The sequence below is a fragment of the Serinus canaria genome, chromosome 3 (genome assembly GCF_022539315.1).
Source record: "Serinus canaria isolate serCan28SL12 chromosome 3, serCan2020, whole genome shotgun sequence".
Taxonomy (NCBI): domain Eukaryota; kingdom Metazoa; phylum Chordata; class Aves; order Passeriformes; family Fringillidae; genus Serinus; species Serinus canaria.
This window is the reverse complement of record NC_066316.1, coordinates 31,715,855-31,734,047: the sequence shown is the minus strand read 5'-3', so window position 1 is coordinate 31,734,047 and position 18,193 is coordinate 31,715,855. Positions and strand designations below refer to the sequence as shown.

The following is an 18,193-nucleotide window of genomic DNA, read 5'->3' as shown; positions in this document are numbered from 1 at the left end:
CCTAAGTGCTAAACATCAACTAAGAGCACCGAGTAGCTGCGTGGGGAAGGAGGAATACGTACAAGCAACCGCGTCGCGCTGCTTTGCCTCTGCGGCTACAGTGGATGGAGCACGTTAGTTTTGGTTCTGGCTGCCGGACACCGCTGCTCCCGTCACGTCTCCCATCCAAACCCATCAAACAAGCCACGGCTGATGCCAAAACGCGGCGCTGCCCTACAAGCAACACGGGCGACGCGCAGCCCTGCTGGGGAGGCTCGGGCGGAAAGGAGCTCGACGGGCCGGGACGCGGCCCATGCTGCGGCGGGAGCAGGCGCTGCGCACTCGGGGGAAAGGGCCGGCCGTGCCCGCCCGGAGCAGCGTTTGGGCGGACGGACCCCGACGCCCTCCGCGGCCACCCGACGCTCCCGTGCCCCCGCAGCTGCGGAGAGCGGCTCCCGGCAGCCCCGCTTCTCCCACCTCGCCCCCTCCCTCCCCCCGCGGAGCCGGTCGGCGGCTGGCTGCCGGGGCACTCGGGCGACCTCCTCGCGGTTCCGCGTTCCCCGCCGGGCCCCGGGACCGACCGGGAATCACTTCTCGCACCGCCCACCGCTCCCGCGCGCAAGCGCGGCCGCAGCCCCCGCGCACACCTGCCCCCCCCGACGCCGCCGCCACGCGACACCGGGGCCGCGCGGAGCGGCGGGAGCGCGCGCGCCCCGGCGCGGCTCTCCCCGCCCCCGGGGGAACAGCGCACGTGACGCGTCCCCGCCCCGGAGGTGCCGCGACGCGACTTTGTTTGGGAGAGTTCCGTGCGCGCGCTGGTGTTTCCGCGCGGCGGGGCCGGGCGGGAGCCGCACGGGAAGCTGGCTATACCCCCGCCGCCGCCCCGGGCCCCCGGAGCGGAAGGGAGGGAAGGAGAGAGGGAGGGACGGCTGTGGCTCCGCCAAGCGGCGCTGCCGCCGCCGCCGGGCAGCGGCCGCCCCGCCCTGGTCCCGCCCCCGGCGTGTCCCACCCCCGCGGGCCCTGCCCCCTCCCCTCCTGCCGCCGCCGCCGCTGCTGCCAGCGCAGCCTGAACTGAAGCGAACTCCGGAGCGAACTGAGGAGAAGTGAGGAGGCGGCGGCGGGGCTGAGACTCAGCAGCCACAGGCGGCGGCGGCAGCGGCGGCAGCAGCAGCGGCGGCGGGAGGGCGGGCGGGCGGGAGGCGGAGAGGAGGAGGAGGACACACGCCAGGCGCAGCGCGGCGGCAACAACAGCAGCAGCGGCGGCAACAGCGGGGAGACACCGGCGGCTGCTCCTCGGAAGCGGCAGCCGCGCCAGCAGCGCCCGCCCGCCCCGCGCGTCCCCTCCCTCCCTCCCCCGCCGCGGAGACAGGGGGCAGCGCCGAGAGGAGAACCGGGCTCAGCGTGTGTGTGCGCGGGAGGAGGAGGAGAAGGAGGGGGGACACACCGAGGACTGCGCCGGCCGAGGGCGCACGGAGCAGGGAAGCGGCGGCGGCGGCACCGAGAGGCGGCGGCGGGTCCTTGTGCCCGGAGAGGAGGGCGCAGCCCGCACGGGGGTTTCTACCGAGTTTCCTCTTTTTTTTTTTTCTTTTTTTTTTTTTTTCCTCGGTCCCTGGGACTCAGCGGCGGGTCTGCGTTTGTCTCCGGATTTGAATCCTCCTCCTTCTCCTCCTTCCTCGGGGAAGCTCCCCTCCCCGCCCCCTCCCCTCCCCCACCGCCTCCCTGCCCGCCCGGATCCAGCCGGGTGCCCCGTGCCGCGGTCGCGTTGCTCGGCAGAGCTGCTGCGGGCGCTCGCCGTCTCTGCGCGGGCTTGGAATATGGTTGGGGAAATGGAAACCAAGGAGAAGCCGAAGCCGAGCCCCGATTACCTGATGCAGCTGATGAACGACAAGAAGCTGATGAGCAGCCTCCCCAACTTCTGCGGGATCTTCAACCACCTCGAGAGGCTGCTGGACGAAGGTAAAAGCGCTCGCCCGGCCGCCCCCTCCCCCGCCCCGCCGCCCTGTCCTGACTCCCCCGGCCCGGGGATCCCGCTTGGCTCCTCCGCCCCGGCCCGGCCGGGCGGCGGGGCCGGCCCGGGGCCTGTTCCGCTCTCCCCGCTGCTCCCCGCACGCTCCCGGCCCCGGCTGGGGAGCCGAAAACAAAGGGGAAGTGCGGGCTCTCCCCGCCCTGGCTGCCGCCGCCGCGCGGTGCCGGGGGACTCGGGGAGCGAGTGGGAGGGGAGAGGCAGCCCCGGCCGCGCGGGTCCCCGATCCCCCCGGAGGGTTTCCCCCCTTATTTTTCCTTCTTTTTTTTTTTTTTTTTTTTCTTTTCACCCCTTTCCGCACTATCTCCTTAAACCGGGGAAGGGTAACTACAGCACGGAGGGGAGGGAGCGAGGAGAGGAGCTCAGGAATGCGCTCTGGGGGAAGGCAGGGAGGAGGGGAAAGGCAGGCTGGCTGGCGGCTGGCGCTCCCCTCCCTCCATCCCTCGCTCCCTCCCGCGGCGGCGGGGGACACTGGGGTCCTGCCGGCGCCCTCGGAGCGCTCCGCCGCCCGGCCCCAGGGCCCCCGCCGGGGGGGCGGGGGGTGTTTGGTTTCGAGATTTGGCTGTTCTGGAAGCTGCTTGGACTTGAATGACTAAGGCGGAGGGGGGCTGAGCTCTTTCTTCTGCTCCAGATCTACCCCACCCCGAACTGGCCGCAAACTAATTATGATTTTCCTATATCGCAAGGGAAGCGAGCAAATTCTTGTCTCAGCTATCCTTACCTTTTAAAGAAACTGAACTTGAAAGACTCCTACGTGTGACTTTAGTGAAGGGGGAGAAACAAAAAGGATTACGAAATTGCCTGTTTTGCTCCTGCCAAACGTCCACCCCAGCCTCGCACCCTCTCCAGGCGCGGGGCGAGGCCCCCCCATGACCCCAATTTTTTCCCTAATAACTTTGTTTGGGGTTAAGATTTCACAAATAAATAATCACGGTTTAGAAATTAACAAGAAAAGTACGAGCTGGAAACTTCCTGTGTCCCATACTTTTTTCCCACTACAGTAACAGACCCACTGTGTATAAAAAATTAGGTGAAAATTACACACTTGTTCTTAGTGTGTTAAATTCGCCTCGTACTCGGGTTCACAGGTTTGTTCTTTTTGTCGAAGGCATTTCTTTTCCTATGGCTTTAAACCTAGGCTTTCTGGAGACTCAGACCTGTTTGTTTAATCGTATTTGATAACTTTGTAGAATATGATATGACCATAAATAATTTATCCAGTTTCAACTTGTTGGGATTCTTAGTATGAAGTACTGATTTTCGAGATTTTGAGTTAGGGTTCTTGTTTGCGGATGTATTCCTCTTCGCTAAAAGAAGTTTGGGAAGTTGTTGACCTCGGAAGATGAAAGAACTGGTTATATTTGGTAGAACAACTCCCCGCCCTCTGCCAAGACTGTAAAAATGAGATAGCGATTGTAGTAAGCGACTGTAGTACGACACAAAAATAGCCTGTCGAGAAAATGCTACCTTCTGAAATAAATGATAGAGGAATTTAAAGAAACCCAAACAAACGGTGAAGAATACTGAAATATGGATTGTGGGCAGCATTATAATGGGAGAGTCTATTTTTATTTTTAAGACACTTGGAGGAGTTGGAATTTATATTGGAGCAAATGTGGACGTGAAGAGCAAAACTATTTTAGAACTTATGTTCTTGGTCACCACAGCGAGCAGCCTCTTCGGAATAGTTAGATTTACAGTAAACATCAAGAAGAAACTTGACTGAGAAGACTCCTTTATAGCACAAATGAACCTTCCAGAGGTTTGATAACGGATTTTTAAATTCTTGAATCTCTTCAACTTTATGTATTTGCCAGAGGAGGCCTGAAGCTGTTTTTTTCATTTTCAGAGAACAAAAGGAAGAAAAACATTTCCCGGTGCAAAAAAAGGACGCTGAAAAAGGAATTCCCTTAATACTTATATTTTGTCATATATTTTGAAATACTGAAAATTCTGGAAGTCTGTTTGCAAAGTATTGGAGGTCCAAAACGAGGGCTTTCATGACTCTTCTTACAAAGTTTAAGGACTGTGTTGGAACTATTCTTCACTCTCTTCTTCAAAAGAGAAGCAAACAAAATATAATCTGTGTTCCTAAATGGTCTCTGGAAGAAGCCTGCTATCCCTTTAAGCTTTTCTGCTTTTCCTGTTTACGTTGGCAAATTGGTGGAAGTATTGTGGAGGCAGAAAACTTTTTGGAATGTTGAAAAAAAAGTTTCATGCAAATCCAGTAAATTGCTTCAAGACTTCAGAATGTGAACACTAAGGGGCGCCAGTTATTTTTTTTTCTGAGGCGTGAGTCCGCGAGCACCTCTATTGACTCGGGCAGTAAAATGATCAAATCTGGTAGAAGACGCCAGAGAATGACAAAATACTGGTGGATTTGTGCAGGTATCTGTATTTGCATGGACCTCCACGTATTGTATGCTTACAGGCAGTATTACATCGGTGGGATAGGCCGTAGCAGTGAACAATTGAGAAGTTGGAGCAACTGTTTCCCTGTAAAACACCTATCCTGGTTACCAGTGGGGACTGTGTTAAATATCTTGAACTGTATGCTCCACTGACATCCTCCAGCAGAAGGGTTTAGTAATAGGGAACTACGGATTTGCTGGAAAAGTCTGCAGGATTTAATGTGCTTACTGAAAAGTGTATTATTTCAAGGTTTCATCAGTCGTTTCCTGGCACCCTTGAGAATACCAAGTATTTGGGGCAAGTGTGTGTATATATAGGTATATATAATCTAAAAATAAAGCTATAGAGTTCACATTCCCTCTTTGCCCCCTCCACCCTGTCATTTGATTTGCTTCTTCTAGCTTGTTGTTGTGTGCTTTAGGTAGGTGTTTGTTTTTGTTGGTTTTTTTTTTATTTTTTAGTTATAATACAACCATTTTCCTGAAGGTTTTGTTTATGCTTGAGAAGAATAATATTATGATCAGCCATTGTCTTTTATTTTGTGTGCTGATCAAAATGAAGAAATAAAGTCACAACCCTAAGAATTCAAACAAATAAAAGGTGGGATTGCCTTCCCTACTGGAATGCTAGGGTAGGGTTTTTTATTATCACTTATTTATTGTTACATGCCAGTATTTAAAAACAGAACTCAAATGGCCTTCTGCTGTGGTTACTTCTTGTGTTGTATGCAGCAAGAGATAGAGAGAGACCTGTGGGTTTAGGTGGACAGTACACTTGATCTGGTTCAGTTACAGAATATACATCTGCTTTTTTGGGGTCCATTTCTGTGCTGCGTGTATTGTGCAAAGCGTGTTTTCCTTTCTGAACTCTATCCTACTTTTTGAGCTCAGAAAATTTTAGTGCTTAACTTGATAGATGATCTCTGTCTTGCAACATTTAGTTTTTGAAGATTAGCTTAAATGTAAGAAGTGCATTGAGGAAACCTTTTATTTTAAGAGCTCCTTTCATAAAATGTGAAAGTTACAGTTTTGTTTAGGTTGCAGTTATTTTTCCATATGTGTGCTTTTAACTTGTTATGTGTAAATAAGTCTTCTGTGGATTAACAAGGATGTTTAAAGAGCACATCATAATAACTAGGAAGCTGAATTGTTTTTATCAGACTGGTGCAAACCTGTGGGAAGAGAGGGCTTTTCCTGAATGTGGAATAGGCTGTATTTCCTGTAATTGTTTGCACCATCAAATGTGACCTGCTTTTTTTTTTTTTTTTTGCTTAAGCTTTTGAGATACTAACTTTTATGATGTTAACTGGGATTTTTTTTTTTTTTTTTTCTGACAGCTTAAATATTTTAATGCTCCCCTTTGTGGACAGTGAACAGAGCTGTACCTGTTTTCTTGCACTGTTTTTAAAAACTGAATTGGACATTTCAAACTCCTCAGTAGCATGTTGACAGATTGAAATTAATGAGGTACTTCAGTTGTATTCTTTCATCAGACTATGAACAAATGTGCCTGAACTATTAACTGGAATCTGAGGAGTCTAATTTGTAAATTTACATTTTGTTTTCTTGAACCTGTAAGTGCACAGACTCTTGCACCTAATCAGAATGTACACAGAACAGGCCTGTGATCTGAACTGTTTTCAAAAAGAGATTGAAAAGGACTTTATAAAGAATTCATTTTTCCTTTGTAACCTATCCCTGAAAATCTTACATCTTTCCTTCAAAACTGTGTTGAAGGTGACTTAAAAGCCTGTCTACCTTTAAATATAAATTTACCCATGCATCTGGCTATTGGAGATAAATCTAATTTTGTGTCAAATAGACTGCCTCTTTCTGTCTACCAAGTTTAACAAAGCTAGTGTAAACATATCCAAGTAGGCAATATGAGGATAAATTTTTGGTGAATGTTGCTCTCTCTGTTTAGTTTTCTCACTGAGAAAAGTGCATGTGAACTTGGAGAGCTAAGTGCCCAAGAGTGCAGTTTTTGTGTCAGTCGGTTGTGTTAAGCAAAACGTCTGCGTGAAGTAGAGCTGAAGAGCTGTGTTCTGGTGTTGTAAATGAGTTCTCCCTGGAAAGTTATCTAGTTACTTTTGTACATGACCTTATTGTTTGTGATTATGTAAATGTAGCCTGTGCTTAGCTAAGGTTTTGCTGACTTGTCAGATTTGATGGAAGGGCACTGGCCACATTAGCATGTCAGTTTTTTCAGTTGTATCAGATCTTGCAGTGGACCCCCATTAATTCATTAAAAACGTGCTTCTTAATGCCATATTCAGGGATGAATATTCTTTGGGATAAAGGCCTTACAAAAGGTATTTGCCCAGGGAGTCTCAGACTAATTTTTAAACTTGGTGTAGTAGTGTTAAAATTGTCAAAGCAGTGTGCCACAAGAGCGTGGAGTATTGTTTGTGTGCTGTTTATCATTAGTACACTCCTGAATTTGGTTCTTTAATTATCTCTTAAAGCTTAATGGTCTGAGGTGTTTTTCTGATTTATGAATGTTGTAATGCTTCTAGAACTTGTGTTCAGAAACCTTGTAAGAGCTATTTTGAGGTGTGGGTGTTTAGTTGTTTTTTGGCGGGGGGAGGGAGTGGCTTTAATACCTTGGCTCAGCCTCTTAAAACACCAAACCAAAAGCTCCATTGCACTTAAGGAACAGTGTGGCAGGTTTTTTGGCCTCTGGAAAAATACTTAAACCGGTGACACTTCATTTCTTTTTAAATTTCGTTATTTTTGTAGCTGTGTCTGCAGCATTTACAGGATTGCAGTCACCTGGCATGTAACTAAAAAAAAAAAAAAAAAAAAGAGAATTTTTTAACTGATGCAAATTTTAAGTTAGTAAAACAGTTATTTTAGGCTCATACTTTGCAAGCGGTGTTCCCTGTTGCTTACCAATAATTAATTGTTAAAATATCTATATTTGGGTGTTTTTTTGTTTTTAAATAAGAGTCATCGTATTAGACTTAGTTCTGTTCAGAAGTGGCTGACTTATTGAACTGGGAGAGGCCTGTTTGAATTTAATGTTTTTGTTTAGTGAAACTTTTTAAGGTTGCAGTTGAGTTGCATTTTCCTCCTCTGAAACTGAATGCAGTCATTTCTAAGATAAGTGGTGTCCTATAAAAATCCCTTGCTATGGTTAGAAACAACTGACCAAGTGGGGATTAGATTAGGGAGTGGCAAGTGGTGCTTTTGTGGTGCACAGGGGGAAGAACTGGAGATGTGTTGGTTAATATTATAGTAAAATGGGAAAAAAACCCTAAACCAACCACCACCAACTGAGAAAAACTATAAATTTTAAGAGAGCACTTAGATGTCCTGATTATGAAAATGAAGTTTACGTGCATCAACAGATAGAAGTTGTTCATTGAGTGCTGTGGGTGTGAAGAGAAGGCTGGACATGAAATGGATGGCCACTTTTGTGGGTTAGTGATGTTTTTTGACCAAGTTGTGTTTCAGTCATTCTTAGATTAAAACTTTTTTCCTCTGAGTATACTGTAAATGCCAGGTCAGCAGTGGGGTGCTTACAATGATTTGAACTGTGTAGACTTTGTTAGAAGAGCAAGTACATTTGAATTGTCTTTAATTATTGTCTGTAACCATAAAGTGTTCTCCGTTTTTGAGAATGCACACTGATGCAGGTATCCTATTAATTAGATGTATTATTAGATGCTGGTATATTTCTGTGGCTGATGGGATAGACCTGTGTTAATGTTAATTACCAGATCGTCCTGACAGCTCAGGCTGATTGAAGTGCAGCAGGAGTCTGCCATGGAAACTGATGGTTTGTATTTGACTGCTTATATGGAATGTTGGGAGGTGGGAGAGGGGGGAGATGGGGGAAATGCCTTGCCAGGAAAGCTGTTAACTAATGAAAAGCCCTCAATAAAGACTGACCCTTGTCTTTATTGGAACATAACTCTCAGCTTCTCATTCTGGCTGTGTGAATTTTCCTGTATTGATTTTAATCAGAAGGCAGACTCTGAAAATCTTCTGTTGATTTTAACATTTCATTGAAATGTAACAACACAGTGCTAAGAAAACTCGTAGGAACAGTAAAACTGCTGGTGTTTTTAATCTCACTATGCAGTGGGTTAGGTCAATAGAAGTAACACACAAGCTACATCTGTGTCTTGCTAGCAGGAGGATCTGTGTCTGTGAGGGACATTGAAATTACTGTTTGAATCCTGAAATAGGTAATAATGTTTATAGTCTGAATTATATACCTTTGCTTTGCTAAGAAAAAGTGTGGGGTTGTTGAAAGTTAGGCAGTGTTACATTTTTACTTTTGACTTCAGAAAATATCCTGTATAACCCTGTACAATGCAATTAAAGTAATGTCCAGGTTTTTGTTTCTTTTGGTTGTTTTTCTTGGAAACGTTTAATAGAAGTGGAGTTAGCTTTTTAATAGCAGAGCTTAAATTTTTTGAGACAATTTATGCATGAATGAACAAAACAGCTGTGACAACACTAAAGAGAAATAATATCTGGCTTCGTTAGCAGAACTGCCCCTCCACTTTGTTATTCTTGCTTCCATTAGAAAGTGTCTTTTGCAGACTAGCTGCATGTCTGAGAACACCAAGACAATGCAAGTTGGAGTTGTGTTACTTTAACTTCTGTTGTCTGAGTTCCGCACTAGAAGTTGCAGCGTTTTTGATCTCTGCAGTTATTTTAGCAGTGTTAGTGGTTGGAATGAGTGTGGTAATGCTAAAAGGGTTTTTTATTTATTTTATTCTTGTGGTTTGAAGTAGTGAGTAGAAATTGAAAATACATTTTCAGTTACTTTTCATTTGAGAATTGATTTTTTGTTTTTATACTTGGTGTCAAATAGTAAATTTTGCTTCTCAGTTCAGTGCAAAAGATCGTTCTTTTGAAGGGAAATGGCAGTAGGTAGCTATTGATGTTTTAATGTTTTTGGTGGTTAATAGTTGAGTAGCACCCTGGAAGTAAATTTTTTTAATTGCTTTTAAAAATATTTTTAACTGTTTTGCTGTTGCACTTGAATACTTTTACTTTACTCCTTTCTGTAGTTGGAGGGGTTTTCTGTGTTTGCAGCCCAGGCCATAGCAGAGCAAGGTTTTGATAGTGTGTACTGTAATTGCAGTGCTCCAGGAAGTGCCCATGCAGGAAAGTCCTCAGGATACCCTTTTTTAGAAGGGATAAACCATGAAGCAATTTGTGTGATAACTCACTGAAATCTGAGGGTATTCATAGTTGGAACAGTTAACACTTCAGTGATGTATAACTTTACAAACGTTGACGTTTCTTTAAAACTTAATTTCAAAAGTAAAAGCATCCCTGAATGACAAACAATTAAAATCTTGTTACTTTGCTGGGAAGTTACTTCTAGGTAATTGAGTGTGTAATGCATCAGAGTGGCTGCTGATGTCAGAGCAGAGGCAGGGGCAGATAATACAGTATTTTATACTCTTATCTGGTAGATCACTTTCTGGCTTAAGAGGTCAGCTGATATTCTGTACCGGTCAGGGTTTTTTTGAGTTTGTTTTTGTGTGGTGCTGGCTTTCTTTTCAGATGGATCAGAGCTGTGATCTCGCTCCCTGTGTGATCTCAGAGCAGCTGTGCTGGCACGGTGGCTGAGGTGGCTCGATACTGAAGATGTAGAGCAGTGCCTTGGGGAGAAAAATGCATTTGCTTAAACATTTACTTAAAAGTCTGAAGCTCCTAATTGATGTCAACTGATTGTGCATCTAGTCCATTCAGAATTTTAAGGATGTGCTTATTTGCAGACTAGCTGACACTAGATGGAAGTCAGACTTTGCTGAATTCTTTAAACCCTTTAGCTGTTGAAATAATGAACCTTTGTGGGTTTTTCCCTAATTCCAATTAAAGAACTGATTTAGAAATCTCTGTAGCCATTAGTTGATCAAAATGTCCTTTCCTAGCTACGATATATTTTTTTCATTAATGTGTCAGAGATGGCAGGTGCCTGAAATTTTTAAAAAATAAGCAACAGATATGCTAGCACAAGTATTGATACAACCCTGATCTTCTGGTTCATAAGCTTAAATGGCAGCTAAACTAAAACATTCAGCTCATGCTGCATAATGCTTCCATTTATTTATCAGACTTCGTAGCAGTAGCAAATCAGTTAATGTTCTTCTCAATGCTGCTTAATCTAATAACCTGCAAATAATTATATTAAAAGTTGATGCACAATTTTCAGTTTTTATATGCAGAGCAGGCCAAATCCACTTCTCTTTGCTGTGAATATATTAGGTTTCTCTGCAGGAACCCGGAGGAGGAGGATAACACGGGGGAAAAAACTTCTCTGACCCGATGCTGTTTGCTTTTGAGCAGTGTTGCTGATCATAGTGCATTTAGTTAGTTTCAGTTTGTCTGATTTTGAAGGAGCACCTCTCCAGCATAAAGCAACATGGACAACTTCTCAGAAAGTTGTTGCAGTCATCAGCCCCCGCCCAAACTCACAAAATAACTTTGCCTAAATACTGCGTGTACAATCTGTTGTCAGGCGTGTTCCCGAAGCAGTTGGTTTGTGTGTTACAGCTGAAGGTTAAAATGCTGTAATAGGCCAGCTGTCTTGTTTAAAGTGTGATGGTTTTGCTGTGAAGATGGGCTGTGCAGTGAGAACGTGCTGTGTGTTAGACTTTGGTAGAGACAAGTTGTTGATAGTTCTTTAATGGCTTAAGTATCTTATCATCTATAAAGATAAGTGTAGTCAGAGAAGCTCATATACAGTCAGTTTATGAGGGAATTACTGCTGCTTTAAATCACTTGAGGCTTTTATGGAAATCTGATACTGCCTCTGAATCAACCTGAAGCAAAACTTGTTATGCACGTTCTTTTGTTCCCACTTTTCATGTAGTTATGTTAACTTCGTGCTCAAATAGACTTGAGCAAAATCTGAGCACAGTTCATGTGGTAGGGATCAGAAATGAATTCTAATGAGGATTCTATCAAGAAGATTGATTATATGTGTATTAAAACATCTTCAGAGGAAGAATGATACTTTAGTATCTTAGGTATAAAATCAGTGACTGTAATTGTGCTTAGAAGGGAATTATATTTGGCTGTTCTAATAACATGTTTACAGAGATTAGAGTCATATTTTGAAATTTCTTGCAGTGATTTTGTGTTCATTGTGTGGGTAAATTTTATTTTTTTGACAAGCATAATCCTTTATGGAAAAAAACCCTAACTACCAGAAGAAACATAACCTAAAGATCAGATTCATCTTAGAAGGAAGAAAAAGTATAAAACTTGCTTTCTTGAGTAAAGATTATTAAAGTTACAAACAGCAAAAAATTTTTAGAGACCTGTGGCATTTAAGATGTATGCTGACCTTTTGAGGGGGAAAACGTCTCTGTATCATCTTAATTACAGGGTTAATTGAGGTTAAATTCCCTATGGATCAAAGTATTTCTGACTTCTAATAATTGAGGTGTACCTTCCAGGGAAGCAAGGGGACTGTGTGGAAGCTTTGTCTCTGGGTGATGGGGTACATAAACTTAGTGCCTATTGATTTAGTAACTGTATGTTATTCATAACTATTCATGAGGAATCATGTTGGTTCCAAATGGGAGGTTTAATGCACACTGGGGGCACTTGGTAGTGCTGAGTTTTAATACTGTTAAGTGTCTTCAGCAAGGTATTCTTGCGTCAGCCTCGGATTAACATGGGATGAATAACAGAGCCATTCATCAGCCAGGCAGCTCTGAGGAGTGTCAGCAAGAAAGCTGACGGTGATGAATTGGAGAGAGATGGATGCTGCAGGAGATGGCTGCTCCAGCCAGCGCTGGGGTGTTGAGGGATGGCAGGTGGTATTTCGGTGTACACCGAGTAATTAAGTGAGGAGGGAGCGCGCGCTTGCGCTCGGCTGAGCGGAGAAGAAACGCGTCCCTTCTCCAATCCAGAAAGGTTACTGCATTCAACAGCTTAAAATGACAGGGGGACCACTGGTTTTTCATTCATTGAGAAAGATTTACTTCAGTCTTTAGTATTAATAAATGTGAGATACTTTTTGAAGACAGACTTGTGGACTTCTCTTGATCTCTGAAGTTTCAGCAACCTTCTTTGACTTCAAATATTTGGATAAATTAACTTTGAGACAGATTTAGTTTATTCTGAACTTAATTTTCCTTTAAGTTCTGTGTTAACCTTTCTTAGGCGTCACAGCTTTCAGTTGCTTTGTTGCTTCAGTTACTGATTACTTTCAGTTTTAATTTTAAATTTTTTTTCCCCTCCAGGATACAAAAAATAGTTGAGAATTGGAGTGGGGATTTTCTTCTATCAGCTTAATAGCATAACTAAGTGGTTTTGGTCCTGTGCACAGGTCTTTCTAATCCCATTTAGTATGGTTTGTACTAGAACTGGTTTTGGCTGCTTTTTGCTATATCAAACTGTTGAACACTTGACACCTGGAGAACAGTTCAAGGTAATAATCATGTTTTATACTTTATTGGGACTCTTCACGTGGATTTTTTTTGCCTGCTGACTGACTTTAGGTTACTAAACCTGTATGTACCTGCTTTCTGAGCCCTGAGCACCATTCAGTACTGAAATCTGTATCAAACATTTCAGTATGTTGTATGGCAGCCGTAATTAATACAGTGTAGTGGTAAATTATAGCGTAAATTGCTGCACAGATTAAACTACATTTCTAGTATGTTTTTCTGGATTGAGCATCTGGGCTGCTGAAAGTTTTCAGCAGCTGTTAATAATTAAAATATGTTCATAATAGTCTGAAGTACTCTTCCAACTTTCATTGTATACTCATAGTCTTAAATTTCAGGTAAAATACAGGTTGCTAATAAAGCACTAACATTTAAGGAGCTTTTTTCTTAGTCTAGTCATGGGTGAGTAGTTTCTCATAGGATGTAATATAGTTGAAACACAACTTCAGCTGGTGTAAACTTTTATCTTTTCCTACACCTTCCCCTGCCATGGAAATTTGGGGCTTTTTATTCTCTCCATGGAAAAGAATAAATACTGCTAGGAATGAAATATGGATAATTTCCAGGCTGTTGAGCTAATTAATGAAACTTAATGCCACAAATATGGGTGCAATAGTATGCACCTATTAATATCTGTATAATGAAAAAGTTAATAGAAGGAACAGAGTGTGTTTTAAAAACACATTTCTGTAAAAGTTACAGCAAAAATTTTATTATATGCTGATTTTGAAACTGCTAAGTTAAACAGCTCATTATGTGAAAGGAACAGAAAAATCATATTTCCTTGAGCTCTGAGGTGTCTTTTTGCTCAAAAAATGTTACTAATTAAAAAAAAAGAACACCACAATTTACTGAGCCTTCAAACGTTATGAGATTATACACTTAGACCTAAGAGAGATGGAGATATTTATATTGTAGTTAGTCTTTGTACAATCTAATCAAGATTTCCTTTGCACAGAGTATCTTTTTCCAATGCAATATATGCTGTTTTTTCTCATGCTTGTCACACTGAGCCACTCTAGCCATTCCTTGCCCATACCTTTTCTGACATAGCAAAGAATTACTAAGCAATCATATTTTGTTTTGCAGCACCAGCAGCGAAACTGTGCAGTCACTGGCACAAAAAGTAACATCAAAGAGATTTTTTGCCTAAACTAAAGGGGTTGTTTTTGAAAAATGCATGAAAACAAAATAGTCTTTGACGTGAGACCTTTGAGACCACTTTCTCTCTGAAGTAGACAGCATCTTTTTTGTTAGCAAAGTTAATGAAGCTAAGTGAAAAGCAATATGAGTTACCAGAATGGTGTTTCTCAATCTACTGTTTGCAGACTCACTGCATATGAAGAGTTGCTGCAGATAACAAAAAGGAAATCTGTTATTGGGAGATTTTAAATAGGCCACACTGACCCTTCACTTTTTTGGGAACCTTTTGTTTTGATGTGAGTGAAAAAGGTTGAAGACCACTGATTTAAGGGCATTTGTATTGTAGCAATTGGCCTTGGCCGTGGGCTGAAGTAAAAATTTGAAACAAGAAACTTCAATGAGTTCACTTAACAGTGAACACAATTTTATTTTGTGAATTTAAACTTGTTTCACCTATCTACTTATATTCATTTTTTAGGACTTCCTTATGTTATATATTTACTGAGCTATTGAGTATGATGGTGTTTTCCCCAGCTGAGTTGCAGGGAATCTAATTATATTAATCTGTAGAGTCCAGTTTGCAACACTGGAGCTCCAAAATGTTAAGATGTTAATTACCAAAAGTACATGTAAGAGATGTAACCTACTAAATTCAAATTGGTATGCTGTTATTACAGAACAATTTCAGTAGTAAACTGTCTTTAGGGCATCTGAACCTTTCAATTTAAATTCCATTAAAATAGCCACACTGTTGTCATTCATGAACAAGGATATTAAAGCCAGTTCCAAATGCTCAAGTACCTTTAGCTTTAGTTAAATATTTCATGAAATGTTTCAGGTTGTTATCCCCACCCCCCCCAACTTTTTCTCCACAGTGGACAGCTTTATGAGGTGATGAGAGAATCTGTTGTTCAGTGTTAATGATAAATGGGTTTGGAAAAAAACTTACATGTTTAATACATTGTAGTCAGGGTACAGATCCTGCAGATGTCATTAACTCTGTTCTTTAAATCAATCCTGTATATAAACTCTTTAATTTGTAAGGTCTTTTCTGGGAGATAAGAAATAGATGGAAATAGTGTAAATGAAATCTCTGCTGTGTTAGAAGCCTGTAAAATTCTGCTAAAAAAATTGAGTGCAATAAACTTAGTATTCAGTTTAAATATTGGATGTTTAGTTTCTATGGTGGGTTGCACTTTTTTCGACTTGTTTTTTGACTTTTTTCTACTGTGTTTCTAAAAGTGGCTGTTCTTTTCTGAGTTTATTTGTCAGCTGAAGAGAAAATTGATGATTCTGTAGCTACTCCATAAAAAACTTACATTATCTTCAACATTCTAATTATGCAAGTAGCAGATACCTTGGCTACCAGACTGTTAAAATAAATATTAGTTTTGTTTTAGTATTCTCTGTCTATTTCTGCCATGTGTGTATACAGACATGAGTACACTCTATCTCTTGTGCTCTCTCCCTTCCCAAATCCCTTTTGTGGCAGTGGTACTTGTTAATACCTCTCCTGTATAGTAGTAGGGAGTGCTTAGTGAGTTATAAATGTTGTCTCTATGGGCAAGATTTCATATTATTAGAATTGCTTATTTTTTCTCATGCAATTAAAAGTTATACACCAGGTTGCTGAAGTGTAAAGCCAGAGGGGTGGAGGGGAGAATTTACTGTACTTCAAAGAACTAAAATGTTTTCTTTGTGAATGAAGAACACGTACATTAGAAACTCCAGCACTATAAATCTTCACTTTTAAGTACATTTTCTCTTAAAAAAAAATAAAACTATCTGGTTTTAATAAGTAATGTAAATAGATTTTTATTTTCAACAGGAAGCAAAATTCATATTTGCATTTCTTAAAATGCAACATTGAAATTTACTTATGGAACATGGTGAATGTTGCATGTGTGGGTTTTTTTTGTGCTGATTGTTGCCTATCATCTGAAGTCTGTTGGTGTCTTGCAGAGGCACCTTCCTTTATAATAAAACATGTTTAATTCTACAGATTATGACAAAACAGTTACCCTTCTTTCATAGTAGTTGCAGTTCGAAAAGCTCCAGTTTTAATTTTTGCTTTAGTGGCAAGGGGTAAACACTGATGCTGCATTATCTTATCTAGTTGATAATTTCATGTAGCAGTCCCGGAACTTGTTGTGCCAGCTGATGAATGCACCGGGCTGTGAAATAATCGGAACTTCAGCTTGCAAATACCAAGCTATTGTTTTCAGTTAAGTTGAGTTGAAATCTGCTTTCTATGCTGCATTGCAGTGGAAACCAATTAGTTACAGTGTGACAAGATACCATTTCTTTTATTGCCAGAAGAGAATTTCTGGTATTATTCAGAAATGTGAACAAATGTTTGCCAGTTTTTGTTGCAATTTAAGTTAATTTTGTAGACAAATAGGACTAAAGAGCTTTTGATTGTTTAATTTTGAATTTTAGAGTTCATATTCACCAAATGGCTTCTCAGGTGATTTGTCTAATTTACAGTGATGCTAATGCCATGCAATATGTAATTTTTATTAGTCCCTGAAGTGTAGATGGCACTTTCATTTCATATCATTTCATGGGACCCATCTGGTACAGTGCAAAACATCTTAGTTGTGACAGGTTTAGTAATTTTTTGTATGTGCCCATAATTTACTTAAGTTTTAAACTTCTGACAGCTAGGTATCAAAGACTTATGGTTTAACATATTTTTCTTGCATTTTTCAAAGGTGTGTAAGAGTTGACCAGAACAATATTCTTTTGAATGTTGTCTTCACCTAATGTGGCCACACAAATGATTTAAGGAGACAGATTGACTGTTGAGATAAATCAGCTTTGTATGAGATACCTGATTACAAAATATTTTTGAAAACTAGCACACATGATAAAAAAATGCACCTTTTTAAGTACACCATTAGTTAAGATAACAGAGTAAAACTTAAATAAGCAAATGTGTGAAATTGTCATGCTGTGCATATAAGTTGGTTAACTCTAGTACAATTTGATTACCTTTCAGTGTGACCAATGTAGGTGTTTCACATGCTAAAATGACATTTTTGTGCTTCTTTTTTGTTGAATACTAAAGAGTAATATTTTTAATCGCTTATTGAATATTATCTTTTATTGGTTTACTGTAATTTAAAGTCTTTTAATCAATGAAGCCCAAACCAATATGGCTTTAACTCCCATGCTTCATAAAGATTTGGCATGTGGCTTTTACTTAGCTCTTCCTCCTATTGGTAGCCATCACTTTTCTGCTCTGATCTTCCAAGCAGTATATATATGTGTGTGTGTGTGTATATATATATATATATATATTTAAGGTACAAATTTTCTATTACGTCCTGCTTAGCTCAGGAAGCACTTATAAAAAGGAAACAAAGTGAAGGTTGGGCCTTTCCTTTTAGTTATCAGAGGAGGACCTTAAAACATGTAGTGTAGCAGGCATTAAGTATTTTTTTTTCTGAGTATTCTTCAGGCTTGTCCAAAGACTTTCAAGAAAAAATACATCATATGGATATAGGAAAAAGCAGTGGAAAATTCTGAAAAAAGTTTGTGGGAAAGAGAGGGACATTGACAAAATAAAAAGAAAATGTATGTAACAAAAATTAAATAGAGTTCTTGCTCAAAAGTGTATTTTAGTAAGTAGTGCAAGGTGTATGTGAAGGTGTCGTCAGTATGAGGGCAGATTTTATTCTTGGAAATGTTTTGATTAATCCAGGTAGGCAAGTTTAATGTCCACGCTTGTTTTCAAACCGCTGACTTTCAGAAGCACTTAACAAGGGAGGTGTAATGGTGGCTTTTACTGAAAAAGTTGCTCTGCAGGTATCACGTGTGAAGAAGTTCCTCTGAGCTATACCTGCTGTTAGGGCTTTTCCAGGTGAGCGATAGGTCCTTGCATTGCATTGGAGGCGCTAATGTCTGAATGGATGTGATGGCTGCCTTGGAATGATGCTGCTGTTAGCAGTGAAAAATGTCTTCCTTAGGATTCTTGTGCAGCAGGCCGTGGAGTGCAGCACATTTTTATAATAAAGGTGATGAATTTAATCGCAAACTGGCAGCCAAATGGAAATTGCAGACCTTGATACTGGGAGAAAATTGCCTATAAAGCAACTCCTGAGAGAGCAGGCTTTAAATTTATCCACCCATTTCGACATTGAGGAGAACACAGGAATTGCAGGGTATTTTGCTTGGGCTGTTTAGTTCAGATGGATGACACTTTA

General features: G+C 41.6%; 1 protein-coding gene across 10 annotated transcripts in view; it reads left to right on the top strand.

Moving 5' to 3' along the window:
- Nucleotides 1-1,227: 1,227 nt before the first annotated feature.
- The window catches only part of QKI (QKI, KH domain containing RNA binding), a 149,431-nt gene continuing 132,465 nt past the window's right edge, over nucleotides 1,228-18,193 (top strand). For all 10 annotated transcript variants that reach the window (XM_030236281.2, XM_030236279.2, XM_030236278.2 and 7 more), the window contains exon 1: nucleotides 1,228-1,935. In XM_030236281.2, coding sequence (XP_030092141.1) covers nucleotides 1,794-1,935 — 142 coding nt within the window. In that variant the 5' untranslated portion in view covers nucleotides 1,228-1,793. The remainder of the gene's footprint in view (nucleotides 1,936-18,193) is intronic.